General features: G+C 52.4%; 1 protein-coding gene across 5 annotated transcripts in view; it reads left to right on the forward strand.

Annotated features, from left to right (window-relative positions):
- Window positions 1–24,075, forward strand: part of DNMT3A (DNA methyltransferase 3 alpha) — a 232,036-nt gene that overhangs the window by 36,508 nt on the left and 171,453 nt on the right. For 4 of the 5 annotated variants that reach the window (XM_039528527.1, XM_039528526.1, XM_039528529.1 and 1 more), the window contains exon 3: window positions 17,772–17,879. In XM_039528527.1, the coding sequence (XP_039384461.1) occupies window positions 17,772–17,879 (108 nt within the window). The remainder of the gene's footprint in view (window positions 1–17,771; window positions 17,880–24,075) is intronic. The other variant, XM_039528528.1, reaches the window with a different exon arrangement.

Here is a 24,075-nt window from a genome sequence, read left to right on the forward strand (position 1 = left end):
GCTGTAGTTTTAAGAACACTTGATAGAAATCCTGTAGGTGTTTGTCTCTGTCTGAGGGATTGGTGCAAATGCGGTTGTATCTTAGAGCTTGGCTGTAGACAATGGATCATGTGATGTGGTCTGGATGAAAGCTGGAGGCATGTAGGTAAGTATAGCAGTCAATAGGTTTCCAGTATAGGGTGGTGTTTATGTGACCATTGCTTATTAGCACTGTAGTATCCAGGAAGTGGATCTCTTGTGTGGACTGGTCCAGACTGAGATTGATGGTGGGACAGAAATTGTTGAAATCATGGTGGAATTCCTCAAGGGCTTCTTTTCCATGGGTCCAGATGATGGCAACAGTATGCCAACATTTTTATGGCTGACTTAGAACAATACTTCCTCAGCTCTCGTCCCCTAACGCCCCTACTCTACTTGCGCTACATTGATGACATCTTCATCATCTGGACCTAAAAGTCGCAATTCTCCAACAAAAAAAACTTCAAAAACAGACTCCAATGAGAAACTGCAGAACTGGAATTAATTTGCAAACTGGACACCATTAAATTAGGCTTGAATAAAGATTGGGAGTGCATGAGTCATTACACAAACTAAAAACTATTTCCCCATGCTAATGTTTCCCCTACTGTTACTCACACCTTCTTGTCAACTGTTGGAAATGGGCCATCCTGATTATCTCTACAAAAGATTTTTTTCTCCTGCTGATAATAGCCCACCTTAATTGATTAGTCTCGTTAGAGTTGGTATGGCAACACCCATTTTTTCATATTGTGTGTGTGTGTATAAATCTCTCTCTATATATATCTTCCTACTGTATTTTCCACTGCATGCATCTGATGAAGTGAGTTTTAGCCCGCGAAAGCTTATGCCCAAATAAATGTGTTAGTCTCTAAGGTGCCAGAAGGACTCCTCATTCTTTCTGGTAACTGTTAACTAGCTGGTAACTGTGTACAATAAAAACTAGGCTAAGAAGTAAAGCAACAACTGCACAGAGTTCCAACTCCAGCTGATGGGAGGTTAGAAGAAACGAGGGGGGTTGGGGTGGTGCTGCCTCATACAGCTACCGAAGGGGTTACAGGTGCGAGCGCCACCCTCTATGGGTACTGCTAGGCAACAGGCTCCAGCACATGCACGCACCTACTTGGAATATATGTCTGCATCTGCTTGAAGACAAACGCCTTCAAATTCTCAGTATAGATGGGGGGAGGATTGACCTGCTAAACTGAGGGTTGTGAGTTCAGTCCTTGAGAGGGCCACTTAAGGATCTGGGGCAAAATCAGTACTTGGTTCTGCTAGTGAAGGCAGGGGCTGGACTCAATGACCTTTCAGGGTCCCTTCCAGCTCTATGAGATAGGCATATCTCAAATTATTATTAAAACAGCCAGTTCCTCTCCGGGGACCAGAGGAGAAGAGAGGTGCTGCAGCCAGTTTTGCAGAGTGGGAAGAGAGGGCCAGATGGGCAGCTGAGAAGAAAGGGAACCTTCAGTGAAACTTGCAGCACCTGTACCAGAGCCCCCAGGTTCAGGGAGATGGCTCCTGATCACTGATGCATGAGCAGGCGTGGTATGGTGCATCCCATATATACCAGAGAACACTGATGCTGAAAAGTACTTTGGGAGTCATGGGCGATAACCAACTGAATGTGAGCTCCCAGTGCATTGCTGATGGTAAGAGGATGAATGCAAACCTTGGATGCATACACAGTGGACTAGCCAATAGGAATAGTATCCGCTCTGGATATTGCATTAGTGAGACTATTTCGGGAATACTGTGTCAATGCAAAAAGGGTGTTGAAAAATTGGAAAAGGTTCAGAAAAGAGCAAAGAGAATGATTCAAAATCTGGAAAACCTGCCTTACAGCGAGAGATTTAAGAAGCTCAATATATTTAGGTTATGAAAGGGAAAGTTAAGAGGTGATTTGATCCCAGTCTGTGCGTACCTACGCGAGGAAGATTTCTGACAGCAGATGGCTTTTTAATCTAATAGCAAAAGTGATAACAAAATCCAGTGGCGGGAAGCTGAAGCTAGACACATTCTGACAAGCAGCAAGGCACACATTTTAACATAATTAACCATTGGAACAACTTCCTATGGGTGTGGTGGATCGTCATCTCTTGAAGTCTGTAAATAAGATGGTGGTGCTTTGGCCCAGGATAGTGTGATGTGTCTAGTGCCGTGTGCAGCATAGGGTGATTGTGTTCCGCTTCTTGCTCCATACCCAGCTGCTAGCTAGCTTTGGCACAAGGAATACGGAGGACACTACTTAAGTCCTCCTTGCTGGTATGTGGCCTCTCCATGGTCAAGACTCTTGCAGTGCCTCCTCATGGCACCAGTTGGAAACTGACTGCACCTTGTGGTTTCAGGCTGAATGTGATGGATCTTGGAGCAGCATGGGTCCCAGAGGTGCAGAGTGCAAGGCCACTGGCATGTGGCTATGCCCTGGTGCTCACCTACCATGCCTAGCTATGGGCAAATAGTCCCAACCATGGATTAAATGGGGAAGGTGGCTGTAGTAGGAAGACAGTCTGAGACATAAGCCCTTGTATTAGAAGTCTGATATGAGAAGGACCTGCTTACAGAATCTGGGAAGAACAGGGCTGGTATTGCAGAAATACACATTAATATGCAGAATAACAGGAGCACACTGATTCCTCCTAAAGGATAAGGTCAAGATGACAGTATGTAATAGAGATGTTTTGATCAAACCAAGACGTACAAGATGATGGGTGATAACTAGCCACGTCAGGGGGCAGTAACTAACTATGTCAGAAGCAGTACGTAACTCGTTCGTATCAGGGTACAAAGATGTATCTCAGAAGGAGTGTCTTTGGCCAGCTGAGGGGGGAATGGAAAGTCCCGCCGTTCACTGAGCTGCGTCCATTGTCACAGGCATACACGTCTTAGTCTCTTCGTAGAGTCTGCCAGGTGCCATTACGGTGCTTCGTCGACAACAAACCTGGCCTGGCGCCTTCATACCTTAACAGATCTTGTGGTCATTGGGTGGTTTGGTTGCGGTCTGCTGTGCCAGCTGTCTGCGCAGGGCTGGGGCAGCACACAGGAAAAACAAACGCACGCAGCCAAACATCTAACACTGGTGACCCATGACCACTAATCTGGTAAGTAAGCGAGCTGTCCTCTGTAGGAATTGTGATCTAACATGACAGAAAACCATGAGCTTGGGAACCTCCTTATCCCCTCCCTGCAAATCCCCACAAAATTCCATCATCAGACAGCCCGGTTCTGCATGCTGAGCAGAACCAGCATCTCGATAGACCCCTCAGTTCTGCCAGTGACATGCGAGGCTCTAGCACCAGGGAACATTCAGATTGGCTTACTGGCTTGGAGGCCATGTATGTACTTGACAACACTCGGTGGGTCGGCTGAGGCGCCCTCTGGAGTGGCGCCCTTATGACGCCGGATATATGCCCCTGCCAGCCCAGCGGCTCCTGTGTTCCTTCTTACCACCCATAACTGGAACTGTGGAGCACAGCTTAGCTGATCTCCACTCTCCCTAGCACTCACTTTAGTACCTGTTGATAGTTTCTGATTAGTTGTTAATAGCTGATTATAGTTGTTAATGGTTGTGAATTACTTAGTATAGTTAGAATTAGTTTAATTAGTGGGGGGGAACGGGGTCTTCTCTCTTATCCCGGTACCCAGGCCCATGCCTGCGTCTCCAGGCTTCAAACCCTGCTCAGCTTGCCAGAGGCTGATGCCAATGGGAGACCCCCATGACTCTTGCCTAAGGTGTCTGGGGGGAATCCCACCAAGCAGACAAGTGCCACATTTGCAAAGCCTTCAAGCCGAGGACCAGGAAGGAGCGGGACTTTAGACTGAAGCAGCTCCTTATGGAGACGGCACTTAGCCTGGTCCCTTCCTCTGTGCACCGAGACTCGGCACTGTTGTCCTCGGTGTGGAGTGCCCCTGCAGCACCGACTGGTGCAGCACTGACTGGTCCGGCACTGCATTCGGACTCTACCAAAGACTCGTGGCGTCAGATCTCCTCGGCACCTCCACCACCACGGCGCAGGTCTCTATCTCTGAGCCAGAAGAAACAGCATCCCAAGCAGGTGCTGGCCACTTCCTGTTTGTCAGTGCAGCAGCCACCAACGCTTCCCGCACTTCAGTTGGAGCCGTGTCCATTGCCAGAGCACATAGGACAAATATCAGCTCCTGCACCGTCGACTCTGGCGCTGCAAGGGCCGTAGAGTCCGGTGCACGTAAGCTCCCTGGTGCACACCGTGGTTGAGCTGAGACTACCCTTCACACCGGAGACCTTTTCAACGGTGTGGGACTTGATCATACTCACAGAGCCGACTCCTCTGTAGCTGGCAGCAACTCCGGCACGGACGGTGCTGTCGAGGGGAAAGCTGTCCCTCATGTGACCACCATCGCCGAGCGAAGGACGACCCCGGTCCCAATCTTCTTCCCAGCACCCATCACGGCATCGCTTGCAGTCTCGGCACCGTTCTTGCTCTTGGCGCCAGTTGTACTCGTGACTCCACTCCGGCTTGTGCAGATACAAATCGTGTTACAGCTCGTACCGATTGGACTCCCGGCACTTGATCCGGAGCCGATCCCAACACCGATCTCACTGGAGGTTGCCATCGAGATCCAGGCTCCCGGTACCAATACGACCGCAGGCACTGATCGACGTCTCGGTACCATTCTACCTCACAGCACCGGTCCCCGGCACCACGGCACCGTACAGCACCGGGGTACTCGGCACCGGTGCGTACAGCACCGCCTTGGCCATCTCGCTTCGCCTCTGCATCGTCGCGCTCGCAAGGTGGCTACCATGCTCAGGATCAGGGCGAGGGTGGTACAGGCCAGTGGCTAGAAGAAGGCCAGGACCTGGGCCACAAACCTCCACAGTGGTCCTTTTCGACCCCCTGGGCATACCATCAGACCCAGGGGGCTCCTTCGGGGGCTTCCCGTTCCGCCCCTTCGGAGTACCAGAGGCCACTGTGTCTCACTCCCCTCCCCGGAGGCTCTGAGGCGACTGCTCCAGTGTCAATGCAGGCCCACGCTCCTAGCGTGATGGACCTTGAGCAACAAGATCCTCCAGAAGAGGACCTTGCGCAGGATCCCTTAGCTCCTGGGGGTATCTTCCTCGTCCTTGCCTGATGAGGCAGTGGGGGGGACTACGGTTTCAGGCCCTCCTCCTATCGACCTCCGCACCCATCAGGGACTGCTCCGCAGAGTGGCACGCAATATGAGCCTCCAGGTAGAGGACCCTGTGGTGGAGGTAGAGGACCCTGTGGTGGACATTCTGTCCGCAGAGGCACCGTCCAGAGTTGCCCTCCCCGTCATACGAACCATACAGGCCAATGCCAAGACAATCTAGCAATCGCCAGCCTCTATTCCACCTACCACCAAGGGGGTGTGTCATAGGTCTCACCCCCACTTAGAGCTGTTGGGTTCCAAAGTGGGGACCTGCCTTGGTTTCCCTCTAAACTAAAATCCTAGTTTAGATCTAGTAAAAGCTGCCACCACCCAATCAGGTACATGGATTGGGACACAGTCCTTCCCCAAAATCCTTGGGGATCCCAAGAGCCCCAAATCCATGGAGTTCTTACACCCAGGAGAAATAAACCATTCCCCCCTGCCCTCCCTTTTCCTAGGAGAGATACCGGGAACCACTACAGAGGGATGCTTCCCTCCTCCCCTTTCCCTGAGAATCCACCCAAGGAAAAATCAACCAAGTCCTTTATAGAAAAGATTTATTAAAGAATAAAAAGAAAGTCACTGTCTCTGTAACCAAGATGGAACAATATACAGGTCTAAACTTATCAATCTCTGGAGAGAATTCCCCCTCCCCTTCTTTCTCAGTAAAAGCAATGTAACAGCAAACAGAAATAAAGAATTTCCTTCAGCAACCACACAATTGCAAATGTAGAAATCAAATTATAAGACTAATCCGCCTTTTTAATTAATACTCACTATTAGATAGTAGGAACTACTCCAGGAGAACTTGGAGACATGACTGGCCTCTCTTAGATCCAAAAAGAGAACGAACACTTACACAAAGAACACAGACAAAGGCTTCCCTCCACAGAGATTTGAAATTATCTTGTCTCTGATTGGTCCTCTGGTCAGGTGGTCATCAGGTACTGCATGTAACCCTTTACAGGTAAAAGAGACCTTAACCCTTAACTATCTGTTTATTTATGACACGCCCCCCAAATCGCAGACAGTGGGAACCACTGGCGGTGATTTCCTTCTAGAACTTTAAAATAAACAGATTAACAAAACACATGCACTATTACATATACTACTAAGTATGTAAACAACAAGGTATTTGACATTGAAGAACACTTTTTATGCATTTGACCGGACATACTTGGCAACGTTCTTGCCCATCCCCTCCCAGTGGAAGGATTTCCCCAACCTGTCCTTGGTTATGTTTACCCCAGAATGACCACTGGGATGTCATGGCCCAAGCTTAAGAGCTTGTCCCGGTACTTAGTTGGAACTACCAACTGTTTTTGAGGATGCTGGCCTTTCTGGTGTCCACCAGAAAGAATCTTGTTATATAAAAGTTCTTGTTTTCCAACAAACTGGGATCGGGTAGAAGAGCTGAGAGGCGGTGGGTTGCTCCGTGCCGCCGCCCAAGCTGTCTTAAGGCTGTCATCGGCTTCCTGCTCAGTCTGGAACTGTTCCCTTGAGGCTGGAGACACCAGTTCCTCCGTAGACTGTGGACTTGGGCTGGGTCCCTCTGGAAGCGATGTAGGTGATGAGGTTGTTTCCGTTGACTGTGAACCGCTCTCCGCTGGTGCACAAGGTGATATTTCAGGCTCTGGCTGAGCCTCTTGGGTAGAGTTGTCTGCTGCTTCTGCCAGTTCAGGCCCGTTGGCGCCCCCTGGCAGTGGAGTTGCAAGCGCTGGCGTCAGTGCTGGCGCTGGTTTTGCCGCTGGTTGCTCTTCCAGTTCCGGTCCTGGGACTGGATGTACTATGGCTGCTGTAGTTGTTGGCATGGGATTCGGTTCCACCACCTCTGTCTGGGTCTCTGGTAACACAGACAGGGTCCTGGTGGATGGCTCAGGAACAGGGATGGGAGTGCCTGCTTGTTTGGCCTGGCTGCGGGTGACCACTCCCCCCCTCTTGGCCAGCTGCACATGGTTGGCCAAGTCTTCCCCCAGTAGCATGGGGATGGAATAATTGTCATAGACAGCAAAAGTCCATTTTCCTGACCAGTCCTTGTACTGGTCTTCAGGGATGCTGTACCCATGGCAGGTCCTTTTAAAATTTTTTAAGAAGGCCTCAGTGTCCTCACCTGCCATGTAGGTGGGAAATTTCTTGGGATGGGGAACTGTGCCTGGAGAAGGATTGTTAGGGTTGGCTGGAACATGTGGGTTAGCTCTTGCTAATCCCAGGCCCTGCTGGTGGGCCTCTCTGACTTGTTGCTTCTCCATGTCTTTCTTGTGGTCAGCTGTTTGACTGGTACTCATGTCTTTGTGCTTTCTGGTGCTGGCCACACCCCTCTGCAGTGAGTGAATTGGGTTGCTTGCTTCCCAATCCCTACCCTGTCTACTCGTGACTGAATAGAAAGAAACAAAACCTTTTCATTTGCAAATGTGGTGCTGTTTGTTTGCTGGCTCACAAGAAACTAGAAAAACAGGCCAATGCCAAGACAGTCTAGCAATCGCCAGCCTCTATTCCACCTACGACCAAGGGGGTGGAAAGGAAGTACTTTGTCCCCTCAAAGGACTACGATTACCTCTATACACACCCCCAACCGTGCTCCCTTGTCGTGGCTTCGGTCAACGAGAAGGAGCAGCACGGTCAGCAGGCCCCAGCACCTACATCAAAGGACACTGGACACCTAGACTTGTTTGGGCGCAAGGTGTACTCGGCCGGAGGCTTGCAGCTCAGGGTGGCCAACCAGCAGGCACTCCTCAGCCAATATGACTATAATTTGTGGACTCTATGGAGAAATTCAAGGAGTTGGTTCCACAGGAGTCCAGAGAGGAATTTGGGGCTATAGTAGAGGAGGGCAAGAAGGTGGCCAGAACCTCCCTACAAACCTCTCTGTACACGGCAGACTCGGCAACTAGGACCCTGGCCTTGGGCATAGCCATGCGCCGCATCTCGTGGCTGCAGGTCTCTGGCTTACCACCAGAGTTGCAGCAGACTCTCCAGGACCTGCCCTTTGATGGGCCAAGGCCTATTCTCCAAGAAGACAGACTCAAGGCTGCAGAGTCTGAAGGACTTGAGAATTATCATATGCTCTCTGGGAATGCATACCCCAGTAACTCAGAGAAGACCCTTTTGAAGGTGCGCCCGAGGACGAAGCACCATTCTCCATTCAGGATCCTTCCCTGCATTTCCAAAATCATCTTTTCCATTTCCTCCGTGCATGGTCCTACATAACATCGGACTGTTGGGTCCTACGCATGGTGGAAAGGGGATCCGCCTTCCAATTTGCTTCCCCGTCCCTCTTCAGGGACCCTTCTCATAAGCACCTCCTTCTACAGGAGGTCCAATCACTCCTGGATTTGAGAGCGATAGAGGAGGTCCCAGGAGAGTCAAGGGGCAAGGGCTTTTATTTCCCCTACTTCCTAATTCCCATGGCCAAGGGCAGGCTTCGGCCCATCCTGGTCCTACGCGGACTCAGCAAATTTATGGTAAAGCTGAAGTTCCGCATGGTCTCACTAGGGACCATTATTCCTTCCCTAGATCCTGGAGACTGGTATGCTGCCCTCGACATGAAGGACGCATACTTCCACATTGCGATCTACCCAGCGCACAGATGTTTCCTTCTCTTTGTGGTCAATCAACAGCACTTTCAATTCACTGTCCTTCCTTTCAGCCTATCCACAGCCCCCAGGGTGTTTACCAAATGCATGGCTGTGGTGGCGGTCTCCCTTCATCGACAACGGGTCCAAGTGTTCCCATATCTCGATGACTGGCTCATTCAGGGTGGCTCCAGGGATCAGGTGCAGTCTCATGTTCAGCTCACCATGAATGTGTTCAATCGGCTGGGCCTCCTGTTCAGTGTCGCGAAATCAACTCTGGTACCAACCGAGAGGATAGAATTCATAGGAGCAATATTAGACTCAGGCCTAGCCCGGGCAAATTCTGCCAGAAGCACGCTTCCAATCCCTGGTGAACATCGTCCACAGCCTGCAAAGCTTCCAGACCTCGACCGTAAAAACATGCCTGTGCCTCCTGGGACACATGGCCTCTTGCATGTTTGTGACCAGGCACGCCAGGCTGCGACTACATCCACTCCAAGCCTGGCTATCAACAGCATACCGCCCAGGTCGGGACAGCTTGAGCACGGTGGTTACCATCCTGCCAGGGATATTAGCCTCTCTAGGCTGGTGGCTGGACCCCAAATCAGTGTGCAAAGGGGTGCCATTTCACGCCCCGCAGCTCTCCGTGTCCTTAGTCATGGATGCGTCATCCCTGGGATGGGGAGCCCACCTCGGGAACCTCCGTACACAAGGGCTGTGGTCGGCAGGAGAGTTATCCCTGCACATCAACGTACGGGAACTCAGAGCAGTGCGCCTGGCGTGTCAAGCATTCCGAGAGCGCATTCAAGGCTGTTGTGTTGCAGTCCTCACAGACAACACTACGGCCATGTTTTACATCAACAAGCAAGAGGAAGCCCGGTTGTCCCCCCTCTGTCAGGAGGCCACTCGTCTGTGGGAATTCTGCATAGCCCACTCGATCTATCTGGTGGTGTCATTTCTCCCAGGGGTCCAGAGCACCTTAGCGGACCACCTCAGCAAATCATGTAGGCTCACGAGTGGTCGGTTCACCCGGACGTCATCCACTCTGTCTTCCTGAGTGAGGCTTTCCCTTGATAATCGGAAATGCCAGGTGTTGTGTTCTCTCTTCAAGAGTGCTCTCCGGGTTCCCTGTCGGACGCCTTCCTAATTCAGTGAAGGATCACCTGTGCTACACCTTTCCTCCATTCCCGCTAGTCCACAGGATCCTAATCAAGCTGCGCAGGGACAGAGCCCATCTGATTCTGGTCACCCCGGCATGGCCCAGACAGCCCTGGTATACCACTCTCCTAGAGCTGTCAGTGGACACCCTGATTCCACACCCGCTGTGGCCAGACCTGATCACTCAGTATCACAGTCAACTCTGTCATGCTGACCTGCAATCTCTCCACCTCACAGCATGGATGCTGCATGGCTAAATCAGTCTGAGCTGTGCTGTTCTCACTCGGTCCAGCATATCCTTTTGGGTAGCAGGAAGCCCTCTACCAGGTCCACATACTTAGCCAAGTGGAAGTGGTTTTCCTGCTGGTGTGCCCGGAATCGTACGACCGCCCTACAGGTGTCAGTACCTATCATCTTGGACTACCTCCTTTCCTTAAAGCAGCAGGGCTTGGCAATATCCCACGAATTCGACAACCGGTCCCTATGTGGGATCTTAACCTGGTACTATCCACACTCATGGGTGCCCTGTTCAAGCCGATGGCCACCTGCTCACTCCTGTACCTTTCCTGGAAGACAGCCTTCCTCGTAGCTATCACCTTGGCGAGGCGTGTGTCTGAGCTCCGGGCATTCACATCGGAACCACCGTTTACGGTGTTCCACAAGGATAAGGTACAGCTGCGACCCCACCCGGCCTTTCTCCCATAGATGGTGTCTGCCTTCCATGTCAACCAGGGCATATTCCTCCCTGTCTTCTACCCAAGGCCGCATGCCTCTCGACAGGAGCAACAGCTGCACTCCCTAGACGTTCGCAGGGCCCTGACCCTCTACATCGAGTGAACGAAACCCTTCAGGAAAACATCACAGCTTTTGTTGCTGTGGTAGATCAGATGAAAGGCCTTCTGGTCTTCTCCCAGTGCATCTTGTCCTGGATCACATCATGCATCCGTGCATGCTATGACTTGGCTGGTGTCCCATCTACGCACCTTACTGCCCACTCCACGTGGGCTCAGGCTTCATCCTCTTCTTTCCTGGTGCATGTGCCCATTCAGGAGATAGGTAGGGCAGCGACTTGGTCATTGGTGCATACCTTCGTCACCCACTATGTGATAGTGCAGCAGTCCAGAGGTGATGCTGCATTTGGTTCAGCAGTCCTTCATTCTGCGACATCTCACTCCGACCCCACCGCCTAGGTAAGGCTTGGGAATCACCTAATTGGAATCGATATGAGCAAGCACTTGAAGAAGAAAAGACGGTTACTCACCTTTGTAACTGTTGTTCTTTGAGATGTGTTGCTCATATCCATTCCAAACCCGCCCTCCTTCCCCTCTGATGGAGTAGCTGGCAAGAAGGAACTGGGGGGGGTGCTGGGTCAGCTGGGGCATATATCCGACGCCATAAAGGCGCCACTCCAGGGGATCCCTCAGCTGACCCACTGACTTACAAAGGTGAGTAATCGTCTTTTACTATAGTCCCTTTGGGTACTCCAATCTGTCCTGCCACCTCAGTGAGCCTGTCGTTGTGATAGATGGTCCCTTACACCCAGTCCCAAAGGATCAGTCACTCACCCCAGGTTAGTTGCACTTTAGATCTCACAGCAAAGACAACTTGTAGCCAATCCTGTAATAAACTATATACAGATTTGTTATAGAGGAAAAGGAAGCGAGGGTTATTTACAAGATTAAAGCAGGTACACATGCATAGACACAAATGAGTTCCAAGGTTAAGTTTCAAACAGTAGTGGAAGGTTCTATAATAAGCAAGCCCTATATGTCCTTTAGGGTAACCCAGGCTAAGCACTGGGGATCTTTTGCTCATGCCTAGTAATTCTTGCCCCCCACAGTCCAAGCAACAAGAAGGATCTGTATCTCATTGCTAAGGGTGTTTGTTCCCTTCCCCCTTGTGCTCGGAATGGCAAACTCAGCTGATGGGAGGAATTCACTGACGTGGCTCATCTTTGCGGCAGGGGGAGCAAACAACAAAGTGTTTTGTTCTCTTTAATGTTCCGCAATAGTTTGTCTGATGTTGATGGGCCTCCCTTGTTGGCCAGGATGTGCAACACCGTCTGCTGGAGATCAGCACTTTACGCTAGTTAAGGTCTCCCTCCTGTCTGGTGATTTATGCAGTTACAAAGGCTTACAGTGCAAACCCTTAAATTTTACCTTATAATATGGGATACAGATGACAGAAGTGAGACTAACGCAGGCAGCAATTTACAAGCATTCCATAAAATGTAAACACTAAACACATTCTTTTAATTCTAATACCAATTTTAACAATCCTAACACACCGGTGAGCCAGACTGGTCCCAGCTAGAGATTTGTCAGTGTTCAGTTGAGGCATGGGAATCTGGGCATGATCTGCCACCTGGTATGCCAGCGTCACAGTTATAATATATGTCTTGAATGCTCACGTGGCTCTTCAGTGTCATCTGGGAGCAGGTGACAATGCTTCAAGACCTCAAGGATGCTGCTATATGTGTAGTTATAGTTTAGTTATATATCATAGAATCATAAAAAGATTAGGGTTGGAAGAGACCTCAGGAGGTATCTAGTCCAACCCCCTGCTCAAAGCAGGACCAACCCCAACTAAATCATCCCAGCCAGGGCTTTGTCAAGCTGGGCCTTTAAAACCTCTAAGGATGGAGATTTCACCACCTCCCTAGGGAACCCATTCCAGTGCTTCACCACCCTCCTAGTGAAATAATTTTTCCTAATATCCAACCTAGACCTCCCCCACTGCAATTTGAGACCATTGCTCCTTGTTCTGTCATCTGGTACCACTGAGAACAGCTGAGCTCCATCCTCTTTGGAACCCCCTTCAGGTAGTTGAAGGCTGCTATCAAATCCCCCCTCACTCTTCTCTGCTGCAGACCTCATAAGCCCAGTTCCCTCAACCTCTCCTCGTAAGTCATGTGCACCTTGATGTGCTGGCAGTGCTCCTACGAATGCAGCCAATATGCCGTTAGCCTTCTTGGCAACAAGGGCACAGTGTTGGCTCATATCCAGCTTCTCGTCCACTGTAATCCCCAGGTTCTTTTCTGCAGAACTGCCACTTAGCCAGTCGGTCCCCAGACTGTAGCGGTGCATGGGATTCTTCAGTCCTAAGTGCAGGACTCTGCACTTGTCCTTGTTGAACCTCATCAGATTTCTTTTGGCCCAATCCTCTAATTTGTTTAGGTCCCTCTGTATCCTATCCCTACTCTCCAGTGTAAATCTACCACTCCTCCCAGCTTAGGGTCATCCGCAAACTTGCTGAGGGTGCAGTCCACGTCCAAATCATTAATGAAGATGTTGAACAAACCCGGCCCCAGGACCAACCCCTGGGGCACTCCTCTTGATACTGGCTGCCAACTAGACATGGAGCCGTTGAGCCTGACGATCTAGCCAGCTTTCTATCCACCTTATAGTCCATTCATCCAGCCCATACTTCTTTAACTTGCTGGCAAGAATACTGTGGGAGACCGTATCAAAAGCTTTGCTAAAGTCAGGGTATATCCCGTCCACTGCTTTCCCCATATCCACAGAGCCAGTTATCTCATCACAGAAGGCAATCAGGTTGGTCATATGCAAAGATGACTGAGCAGTCTGCTACAGCCATCTTGGTATCTCGCTTCTTTCCATTGCTGGGGAGATTTTGGCATGTCTTGCTCAATAGACTCTCCATCATCACTGATAACACCGGTTGTGGCTTTCATGTGGGATGTGGAACAGCTGATATGATTTTTGCTGCTCACCAAATACAGGAAAAGTTCTGGGAACAAAACAGTGATCTCTGTATGGTGTTTGTAGACCTGACGAAGGCCTTCAGCGCTATTAGGTCATGGATCTTGTATAAAGTTGGTTGCCCACACAGATTCATCACCAATGGTGCACTTGTGCTGTGCTGGCATGCTGGCTAGAGTGCTGGCAAATTGTGCTTTGAGATCTTTTCTTTGTCACTAGCGGCATTAAGCAGCTCTGTGTGCTTGACTGGGTATTTACATGCAGTCGTGCACAGATGGCATCTCCAATCTCCAGCATCCCCGTGCTCACACTAAAGTGATTGACTTGCTCATCAGACAGTTCCTCTTCACTGGTGACTGTACGTACGTATCAGAGGGGTGGCCGTGTTAGTCTGGATCTGTAAAAAGCGACAGAGAGTCCTGTGGCACCTGATAGACATATTGGAGCATGAGCTTTCGTGGGTGAATACCCACTTCGTCTGAAGCATGTGGTGGAAATGTCCAAGAATGCCAAGAATTCTTGCCTGCATATTTATACCTGCCTCTGGAAATTTCCACCACATGCGTCTGACGAAGTGGGTATTCACCCACGAAAGCTCATGCTCCAATACGTCTGTTAGTCTATAAGGTGCCACAAGACTCTGTTGCTTTGTACATACGTAGCACGTACCGTCGTAGACATGCAGCATCTTATGTAATGCTTTTCTAGATCAGTAAAGCGATTCAGACTCTGTTAGCCTCAAGAAAACCGAATCGCTTTACCAGCCTTTGCCAGGAAAATAGAGTCTGCCCCAGAAATCACAGCTGAGGGCACACTGCTTAATACAGTACAGAAATGTTGCTATCTCGGGAGTGATTTACCTAATAATGCCGTGATGAATGGTAAAATCCCATAGTGCGTTTCAAAAGCCAGGGATGCTTAGGGTTGACTTTGTCACCACCTGTGGAATGCGAGAGGCCTTTGCCTTCACCCCAAGCTCCATGTATCTCAGCTAAGGACTCTTCTCTACGGCCATGAGACATGGATGCTCGATAGCAGGCACTTGAAGCAACTAGCGCGTTTTCACATGCGCGGTCTGTGTCTCATCTCTGACGTCAGGTGATTGCACAGGACACCAGCCATCCAAGTTCTGGACCTGTGCTGCATGACTAGCTTTGAATCCCTCATCTTACAGGAGCAGCTTTGCTGGGCTGTTGACCTCGTATGTATGGGTGATAAGCGACTCCCCAAAGCAGTATTTTCTGGACAGTTGAAAATGGGAGCATGTACGCTGGGAGACCCATGGAAACGATATAAGGATACTCTGAAAGCTCACCTAAAAGCTGGCAGAGTTTGGGAAGCGGCTGCTGTGAACACATCAGGGTGGCGGCAGGCCTCATGGGCTGCAGTTAAAGCCACTGAGAACAGCAGAACAGAAAAAGCCAAAGAGGCACGTGAGCGAAGTAAGCAGCTGTGGCAAAACCAGGTGGCCGCATCTGCCCAGCATGTGGCATCTTCAGATCCCTTAATGGCTTCTGACGCACTGAAGCCAACCAACTCCTACGTCGACCTTGACGGGAGACTCCAGCAACGTGAGGTTCTCTGGCCTGTGTTCTGTAGGGTGTCCGATTAGATGATTCGAATGGTCCCTTCTGGCCATACCATCTGAATCGGTGTGCGCCTGGCTACTCTCCCCCAGGGCACAGCTGGGTGTGGGCATGAGAATGGCAGTCGGGCTGTGTGCTCCTTGTTTCAGAACTTCATCAGGACAGCTAGTGGGGCCAGGAGAACAGCCTCGGCTCTGAGAGCAGGCAGTGGAGGGGGGAGACACAGAGAGGGTGCCCCCAGAGGAAGCAAGCACAAGGAACAGCTGCAGGGGGAGCTGTTCCATTAGCGTGTGCTTCCCAGACTGCAGCAACAGTGGGAAAGCCCTTCTCCCTGCAGCCACCCCTGGGGCTTGGGGTCACCTCCTCCGGAAGAAAAGGCCCCCAGCCAATCCCCCAAATGACATCCCCTCCGGAGCCGGGGGACTGCAGCAGAGCACATGCCCAGTGTCCCTGTCCCCCGCAGGGGGAACCCTCCCAGCTGGAACACACAGGGCCTGTGGTGCTGGGGCATGGAGGAACCGCTCTTGACTTACTGGTGGAGTGTGTGGGGCATTGGTTGCATTGTGAGGGGGAGGACTCCAGGGCTGGAGGGGGGGGGGGCTGCAGGTCGGGGTTACAGACGAGCACAGTCCTGGCTGGTTGGCACCCCTGCTCTTGGAGCTCCGCGGTGGTTCTCTCGTTGTTGGGCTCTGAGCTGCCCAGGCAGCTGGTGGCAGCCCTGTACTGTTCAGGTGGGACAGGAATGTGGCTGGGGCTCGTGCCTGAGATGTCAGGAGACTGGGAGCTGTTGAGGCACAGCTGGATCTCCGGAGCTGTCTGTCTGCCAGCTCGCATCCCCTCCCCAACCCTGGCCTCTCCCTATTCCAGTGCCCCCCCCCTTTTCCTTCCACTTCTCCCCCCTCTGCTGGCCTCTTCCTGCCTTGGCTGGGGCTGCGATCTTAGAGGCTCAAGTGAAATGCATCCCTGCCACTGGGAGCTGGCTTGTTTTCCTCTCCTGAGGTGACCCTCAGGCACATGGCTGGCTGCAGTCCCTGAGTGGCCTGTCACTGCCCATGGCACACAGCCACCAAGGAGGAGCTAGAGAATGACTTGAGGGCTGCACTCTCATCCCACCCTGTGCTGCCCCTTGCTGGGGCTGATCCTGGCCTCAGCTGGGCCGTGGGCAATGGAGCCAGCCAGGCCTGCTGGGAGGGACCAGAAGGTCTGTATAGCAGCCCATGCAGCACACCCCCAGCCCAGCACAGCCCCTGTGCCCCTGGCTGGCAGGCTCTGCAGAGAGGCTGAGGGGTTCCGGGAAGCTGGCCCTACCGCAGCCTGTGCTGAATCCATTCCCGACAGCCCATGGGCAGAGTGGCTTGCACCCTTTGTGACCGGATTGGCAGCGGGGCCGGGGCCTCCCCCAGGGAACATGAGCCGCTGCTCTGGGAATGTGACGCGGGTTCCTCTCCTTGGGACATGTTCACATTCCTCCACCCATGCCAAGTGCCAGCGTCTCATCAGCTCGCTGGGGCTGGGACACGGGGCTGCCTAGGCCAGTGCTCCAGGCCCTGGAGGGGAGGAGACGAAGCTGCACCCCACTGCCATTGCAGGGGGCAGGGGAGGTGACGGAGCTTTGAGAGTGGGAGGATCCCCAGGGAAGGGGTCATTCCTGGCCCTCTCTCAGACCCGTTTCTCTGAGCAGCCACCTGGGCTCCCCACTGCTGAGCACCAGGAATCCCTTACAGCTCTGCAGGCTCCCTCACTGCAGTGTCATTAGCTGTGCTGGCCGGAGGAGGGTCTCCAAATGTGTGGCGTTAGCCCCCCTGTCCCTGTGTGTAGATCCCCGGGTTCCCCCGCTGAGCTGGGTGGGGGGTGTTAAACAGGCTGTGTAGGTGTGTTGTGCGCCCGCATGCATGGGCACAGACACGCCTCCCCTCGGCTGGCCTCGTCCGTTTATATTGTTTTCTAAATGGCGCCTGGCCCCCGGAGCAGGCTGTCCCCTCCCGGCACCAGGAGAGCCTCCCACTGTCTCCTCCCTAGCAGGGCCTGGGGCTCAGCAAGCCAAACCCCAGAGAGAGCTGAAACCGCCCTTTGAACCCATCCACCTCAGACCTTGGTACCTGCCCTGGAGCTGCTTCCTGTCATGTCAGTCCTCCGCTCCGCCCGCCCTCGCTGGCTGCAGCCAGCCGCCAGGGGCTGGGAATTAGTCAGATTCCAGTCCCACTGGCCGGTCAGCTTGGGTATTGCAGGAAGTGGGGCTGGTGGCTCAGAAGGAGTCACGGTGCCCCCAATGCAGCGCTAGGAGACACGGGGCTGCTTTGGTGCCAGCTTTTAGCTGAGCTGTCAACCTGGGCAGTCTGAGCCGATCTCCAAAGGGTGGAAATCTCTTCCTCCTGTGCCAGGCCCCTTCCTGACCTAACCCGCCAGGTCATGTTGCTGTGTGCTGCTTTCCACCCCGGTCCGTAGCCTGGGCCGCGCTTTGGGATGACAGGCAATGTAGAAATGTAAAATATGCTGGAGTTGAGGGAGCAGCTGTCTGGCCCCTGCTGTGACCTGCTGCACTGACTCTGCACTCTCTCTTGGCCTAGCAGAGGGAAGAGGAGCTGGAGGAGAACCGGAGCAAGGACGAGAAGCAGGAACCAGGGACAGCCACGAGGAAAGCGGGGCGGCCTGGCAGGAAGCGCAAACACGCCCTGGTGAGTCTGCGAATGTGAGGCGGCTCGGTCCTGCCAGCGGGGCTCTGTCTGGGCTGACAGTGCTGGAGAGAGGGGCGGTGGGCTGAGGGCACTGAACCGGAGCAGAGAGCCTGGCTCATTGGCACGGCTTGTGGCAGAGTGGGAGTGTGGCTCCTGAATGCCTTGGGCTCACGGCACGTCATGTGGTGCTTTGCACTCCGTGGGCTGCAGCAGCTCAAGGGCAGGGCTGGCTTGGATGCTGTGAAGAGTGAGAAAGGGAACCCTGGAGCCCATGGCCTTACAGGAAGGAACGTCCCACTTGTGTGGGATTCTGTCACCGTCTGCCTTGGAGGGAGGGAGTCAGGAGAGCCATGCAGGAGCAGAGACGCTGTGGGAGAGGCTAAGGTAGGAGAGCCTGACCCGGTTTGACACTGCAGCTCACAGTTTCCGTGGAGAGGTGGCATCTCCGGAGACTACATTTCCCAGCATTCAGTGGGTCCATGCTGCTTGGCTGGGGCCTAAGCTGCACCTCCACTGAATGGATGAAAGTGCCTGTGACTTGCTCTGTTCTGTGATGGTCCTTTGGGCTCCTAGCAATTTGCCAACGTGGTTCTCGCTCAGGGAACGTCAGAGGGGCCGAGTGTAAATGCACCAGAGCAGTGCCCCAGACGGCCTTCCCATGGGGTCCCTGCCGTACCTGGGGCTGTGCTAGTGCCAGGAGACTTGCAGATCCCTCTGGGAAGGCACAGTGATGGGGGACGAGCTGGACGGTGATGCTAACAGCCAGCGGGCAAGAAGCTGTGAAATGCACCCAGCAATACCTGGCCTTAGCTCCTTACCCCTCTGTAGCATGGGGGCGGCTCAGGCCCTTTACTGCTCCATTACAGAGGTGGAAACTGAGGAACAGAACCGTTCTGACCTGCCCAAGGCCAAGAGGCGAACCAGTGGCAGGCCAGAGACTAGCACCTGGGCACCTCGGTTCCTGCTGTCTAGCCTGGCCAGTGCAGGATGCTCTCTTGCTCCCTCTGTCAGTGCTTCGCCTTTCCCTGCCTCCCCTAACAAAGAGACGTGACCCCTCTGCCTCTGCTTTGGAGCATACAGGCCGTCAGCCCGCTGTGGGGCCCAAGCGTACCCAGGACACCCCCATGGTCTCTAGGGTTGGCTAGAGCAGCTGCAATAACCAGGCATATTGGACTTCTCAGTTTACATAGCAGCTGTGGGTTCCCTCCCCGAGAAGCCTTCCTGTTGTGCTGCTGATGCCAGTGTCCCATGCTCCCCATTCAGGGTGCCTGTCCCAGAGCTCCCTGTTCCCACCCCTCCCCCACTTCCATTTACAAACCCTCTCCAAGCCAGAGCCTCCATTTAGAAGGTTGCTGGAAGCAGAAATGTCTTCCCAGCCGCCACTTCCGGGGCCAATATGCGGCAGGGGTCCCAGCAGTGCCCTCTGTTGGGGAGCTCATTGCATGCTCCCTGGGGGCTCATGCAGCGTGATGTACAGAGAGCCCGCCAGGCCAGTCGCCAACCCCACCCACCCCAATACCACAACCACCCTAGCTGGGGGGATGTTTTTCAGACACTGTTCGAACCTTGTGCAGAGATTACAAATGCAAACACAAGGCACAAGACACTGCCCCCTTGGTGGCTAGTGCCCCCCCAACCCCTGTCCTGGATTGGGCCTGGGAGCACGTCTCCCTTGGAAAGCTGGACCTGCTGCAGCCTGTGCCGCTCTCCAGCCGCTTCGTGCTGTGCCCTGCAGGTCCAAGATTTGGGCTGTGTCACACCAGGGCGGGCAGGCGAGTTCCTCGCAGATAGTGCCCTGCCACCGCTCCCCTCCCCACCCCCCAAGAAACCCGGAGGCTGCTAGCTTGAGCAGCCCTTGTATCACCTGGGCAGAGAAGCAGCTGGAGTGGGTCTGAGAGCTGCAATCCTCCACAGGGCCTGGGAGGCCAGGTGGCCTTGAAGTGCTGACCTGGGGTGGAGCTGGGCTGCAGGCTGGCTCCCCTAGCTTTCACACCAGCCCATCTGCCCAGCTGGCTCCCGTAGCTTTCACACCAGCCCATCTGCCCAGCATCGAATGCTGGCCAGCTCCTGGCCCTTTGGGAGCAGCTGTGATCTGCTGACACCTGGGTGATAATTACCCTGCGGGGGGCCATGCTGCTGGGAGGAGACACTCCCTAAAAACCATCTGGTCTGTGCCCTGAGCCAAATGCTGCTGCATGCTTCACCTCTCCGGCTGCAGAGGGGTTGGCAGGTTGTGGGGGGGTTGTCAACTTCCTGCTCCTCCTGCCCATAGACCGGCTGTGCAGCTGTCCCTCTGCCCTGTCCTTGGAGCTCAGACCTTACCTGTGTCTGACAGGGGCTGTCCCCATCTCTGCTGGGGCAGGGCTTCAGACTCGGCCCTGGTAACCCAGTGTCTCTCTGCTTGGCACGGTGAGTATGTGAGCCACTGCCCAAGGAACAGGGAGCAGAAAGACGTCAGCATCCTGCTCAGAGAGAGCGTTCTGGGGGGACTCTCGGGGGAAGCTTAGAATGGTGCTAGTTACTGTGTCCTGGGGATCTCCGGCCAGATGTGAGAGCTGGTTGTGTATCTGGGGTACCTGGGGGAGTCAGATGGGGGGGGTCAGTGCCCTCAGCCCCATAGAGGTTTCTGCCCACAGTGGCTGGAGCAGAGCAGAGTGAGGGTGAGATCAATTTTATACATGTGCACTTGCAATCTATCTGGAACATAGCACAGGCCAGAGACCTGCCTCACAGTAATTGCAGGTACCTGGGGGAGTCAGATGGGGGGGGTCAGTGCCCTCAGCCCCATAGAGGTTTCTGCCCACAGTGGCTGGAGCAGAGCAGAGTGAGGGTGAGATCAATTTTATACATGTGCACTTGCAATCTCCGCAGCTACTGCCCTGATTAAAGCGCAGCTTTCCCAAAGTGATTGGTAGCTGAGTTCCATAGATGCCAAAGTGGGGGATGCGGGGGTGGGTGGAATTGGGATGGTCTAGTCTGATCTGGAACATAGCACAGGCCAGAGACCTGCCTCACAGTAATTGCTAGAGCCCATCTTTTAGAAAACCAGCCAGTCTTGACTGGAATGCTTTCAGCGATGGAGAGTCCACTGTGGCCTTGGGAAATGGTTCCAGTGGTTAATTACTCTCCCTGTTAAACATTCGTGCCTTATTTGTTTAGATTCAACTTCCTGCTGTTGGATCACGTTAGACCTTTCTCTGTTAGATTGAAGAGCCTAGTATTAAACGTCTGTTCCTCAGGCAGGTACTTGGACTGATCAAGTCACCCCTTAACCTGCTGCTTGCTAAACTAAACACATTGAGCTCTTGGAGTCTGTCACTGCGAGGCAGGTTTTCTAACTCTTTATTCATCTCCGTGGCTCTTCGCTGACCCCTCTCCAGTTTATCAACATCTTTCTTGGCCTGTGGCACCAAACGCGGACAAAGGATTCCAGCAGTGGTGCAAAATCCAGAGGTTAAATAACCTCTCGACTCCTACTCGAGATTACCATTTATAACTCACAATTGCATTAGCTCTTTTGGCCAACAGGCTGTTGGCACAAGAGGATGTAGCGCAAGGCGGCATGGGCTGGGTGACACGTCAGCGGCTGGGTCCAGATTGCATGAGCAGACGTAAGGGCTATGGGCTAGGTGGTCTGCGGCTTAGAGGTTGAACTGGAAGAAAAAGGTAGTGGTTCTCTTCCAAGCTCCATCCACATGGGGCACCGCTCGCGACAGATTGTGCAGATGTTCCTTGGTGGTGCAGGGGCCTGGAGCTTGACTCCTTTTTGCCTGCAGAAAAAAATAAGTGAGGTTATCTTCCAAGTCCACCCACTCATGGTGCCAAAAAGAACCATCATTAAAGCGTATGGGCAGATCTGTTTGGGTACGATCCTCTCCTTATATATATCATCTGACAAGCAGTGACCTAGTTAACATTTAACTCAGCTGATGCTGCTCTAACACCCAGGAATGTGAATGGGGTGTTCACTCCTCTGCCGCCTACAGACTTGACAGGTGTCACTGCCTCAATTATGCTCACATCATGTTTTCAAGGTTTCATTGCAGCCGTAACAGCTAGAGACTTCCTTTTGTTAATGAAAGCCAAGATTTTAGAGGATAAATAGCAACTTGGAAATGGTGCTAGCACACCATCCCGCCACGTACCATGCCTATTCAAGCTGGGGAGAGGCAGGCATGAATGGCACAGGCAGGGTAGTGCTGAAGGCTTGCTGCTCCTGCATTTGGAACTGGAGGGTGCAAAGCAGTTCCTTGAGCACAGAGAGGTTAGTTGCCCGGCAGAGCTGAGAGTGCAAGAGGAACAGTAGCAGAGCTGCCTGGAGGGATCTATACCGCATGGCAAGGTGCTAGCAAAGCTCCCTGGAGAGGCTGTTGACTACAGACTGGTCACCATAGAATGGAGCAGTGTCATGGAGCAGTCTCTGGCTGGCTGAGAGATAGAAATCAGTAGGGATAAAGGGTCAGCTCTCCGAGCGGGTAACACAAATCTCTGTCCTAGGACGAGGATTGTGAATGTAGGGCACATCTACACTTAAAGTGCTACAGTGGTGCATCATAGACACTACCTACATGCACGGGAGGGCTTCTCCCATCACCGTAGACAATCCATCTCCCCGAGAGGCAGTTGTTAGGTCAATGGGAGAATTCTTCTGTTGACTTAGTGCTTTCTACCCTGGGAGCTAGGTTGGCTTAACTTCGTCTCTCTGGGGGTGGATTTTCTGATGTAAATTCTTGTGCAGACCAGGCCTTGGACACTTCATTGGGTTCCTTCCGGGAAAAATCTGGGCATCGCTGTGGACAGCTTAGTGTGCATTGGTGGTCAAACCAGCAAGCAGGCTGCATAAAGACTAGGAGGGAGAATAATATTCCAGTGCCCTCATTTGACTGACAGGCTGCGGTAGGAGGTGGGTGGGGTGCTGCCATTCACCCTTTCCGACATACAACAATGAGGGGAAAATTGGAAGGAGGCAGAATTAGCAATGATAAAGGGAATGTATTCACAGTGTATCATTAACCTGTGGAACTCACTGCCACAGGCTATTAATCAGCCAAGAGCTTAGTAAGATTCCCATAAGGATTGGACATGTATATGGATAATGAAAATAACCAGTTACATTAGGCCCAGATGTACAAGGCACATGAGGCCTCTCGTTTGAGGGCCTGAACCAACCACAAGGAGTGGGGGGTTTAGCAAGAAACTTCCCTCATGGGCAGGGTATCTGCTACTTGTCTGTAATTGCTCCTTTCCCTGTGACAGGAGGTGTGTGTGTCTGTGGGTTTAATGAAGGGTGAGTGGAAGCAGAGTGCTGATGGCATCTTGCACATGGGGATGAACTGACTCAGGGAGTTGCAGAGGGGCTGGTCTTTCTGTGGAGTAGGCTAGGCCGGTTGAGCATCGGGAGCTCCTGGTCAATGCACTGCAAAGACAGAGTGCTATGTTAGTGTGTTTTACGGGTGTAATTGGGCATCTCTAGAGCTCTGGTTGCGTGGCTGTTTACAATAACTCAGTATTCCTTTTGCTTTTCACAAGTTGGAGTTTTGCTCAACCTGGTGTTCTTGAAGGGCCCGAGACACCACTGGGTAACATTAGCTCTGGGTTAATAACAGTGTTTGCCATTTAATTTCCTGTTTGTTTTTTTTAACAGAAAAAGAAATAATGGTAGGAGTCTGGTCATTAAGCAGTTGTAGTCATGTAGGTGTGCAGTTCAGATACTGCTCCTGCCAGATAATGATGATAATGTCTAGCTCTTATATAGTGCTTTTCATCTGTAGGTCGCAAGGAGGGAAACGTCATTATCTCCATTGTACAGATAGGGAAACTGAGGCACAGAGTGATTAAAGTGACTTGGCCAAAGTCATTCCACTGGCAGAGCTGAGAATAGAGCCCAGGTTTCCTGAGTCCCACTCCACTGTTCTCTCTGCTAGACCATGTGGTTATGTGATTCCTAAGTACCCCCCAAAATAGACTTTGTTATAGTGGAATGGGAATAATGGTTGTGCTTTGAAATGTTTAGCTTGTGTAGTGGCTATTAGGGCTGGTGAAAGAAAGACGTTATATTGTGTCCCAAACACTTGACAACTTTATTACAAGGTGGTTACAGGAACGTAAAGCCTGTGAGAGAAGACTGGTGTCTCTCTCCTCCCTTTAGAATCTGTGAACTTTATTAAATGCTGTTTTTTCCCAGGAGTCTGTATTT

The sequence above is a fragment of the Mauremys reevesii genome, linkage group 3 (assembly GCF_016161935.1).
Source record: "Mauremys reevesii isolate NIE-2019 linkage group 3, ASM1616193v1, whole genome shotgun sequence".
NCBI classification, from domain to species: domain Eukaryota; kingdom Metazoa; phylum Chordata; order Testudines; family Geoemydidae; genus Mauremys; species Mauremys reevesii.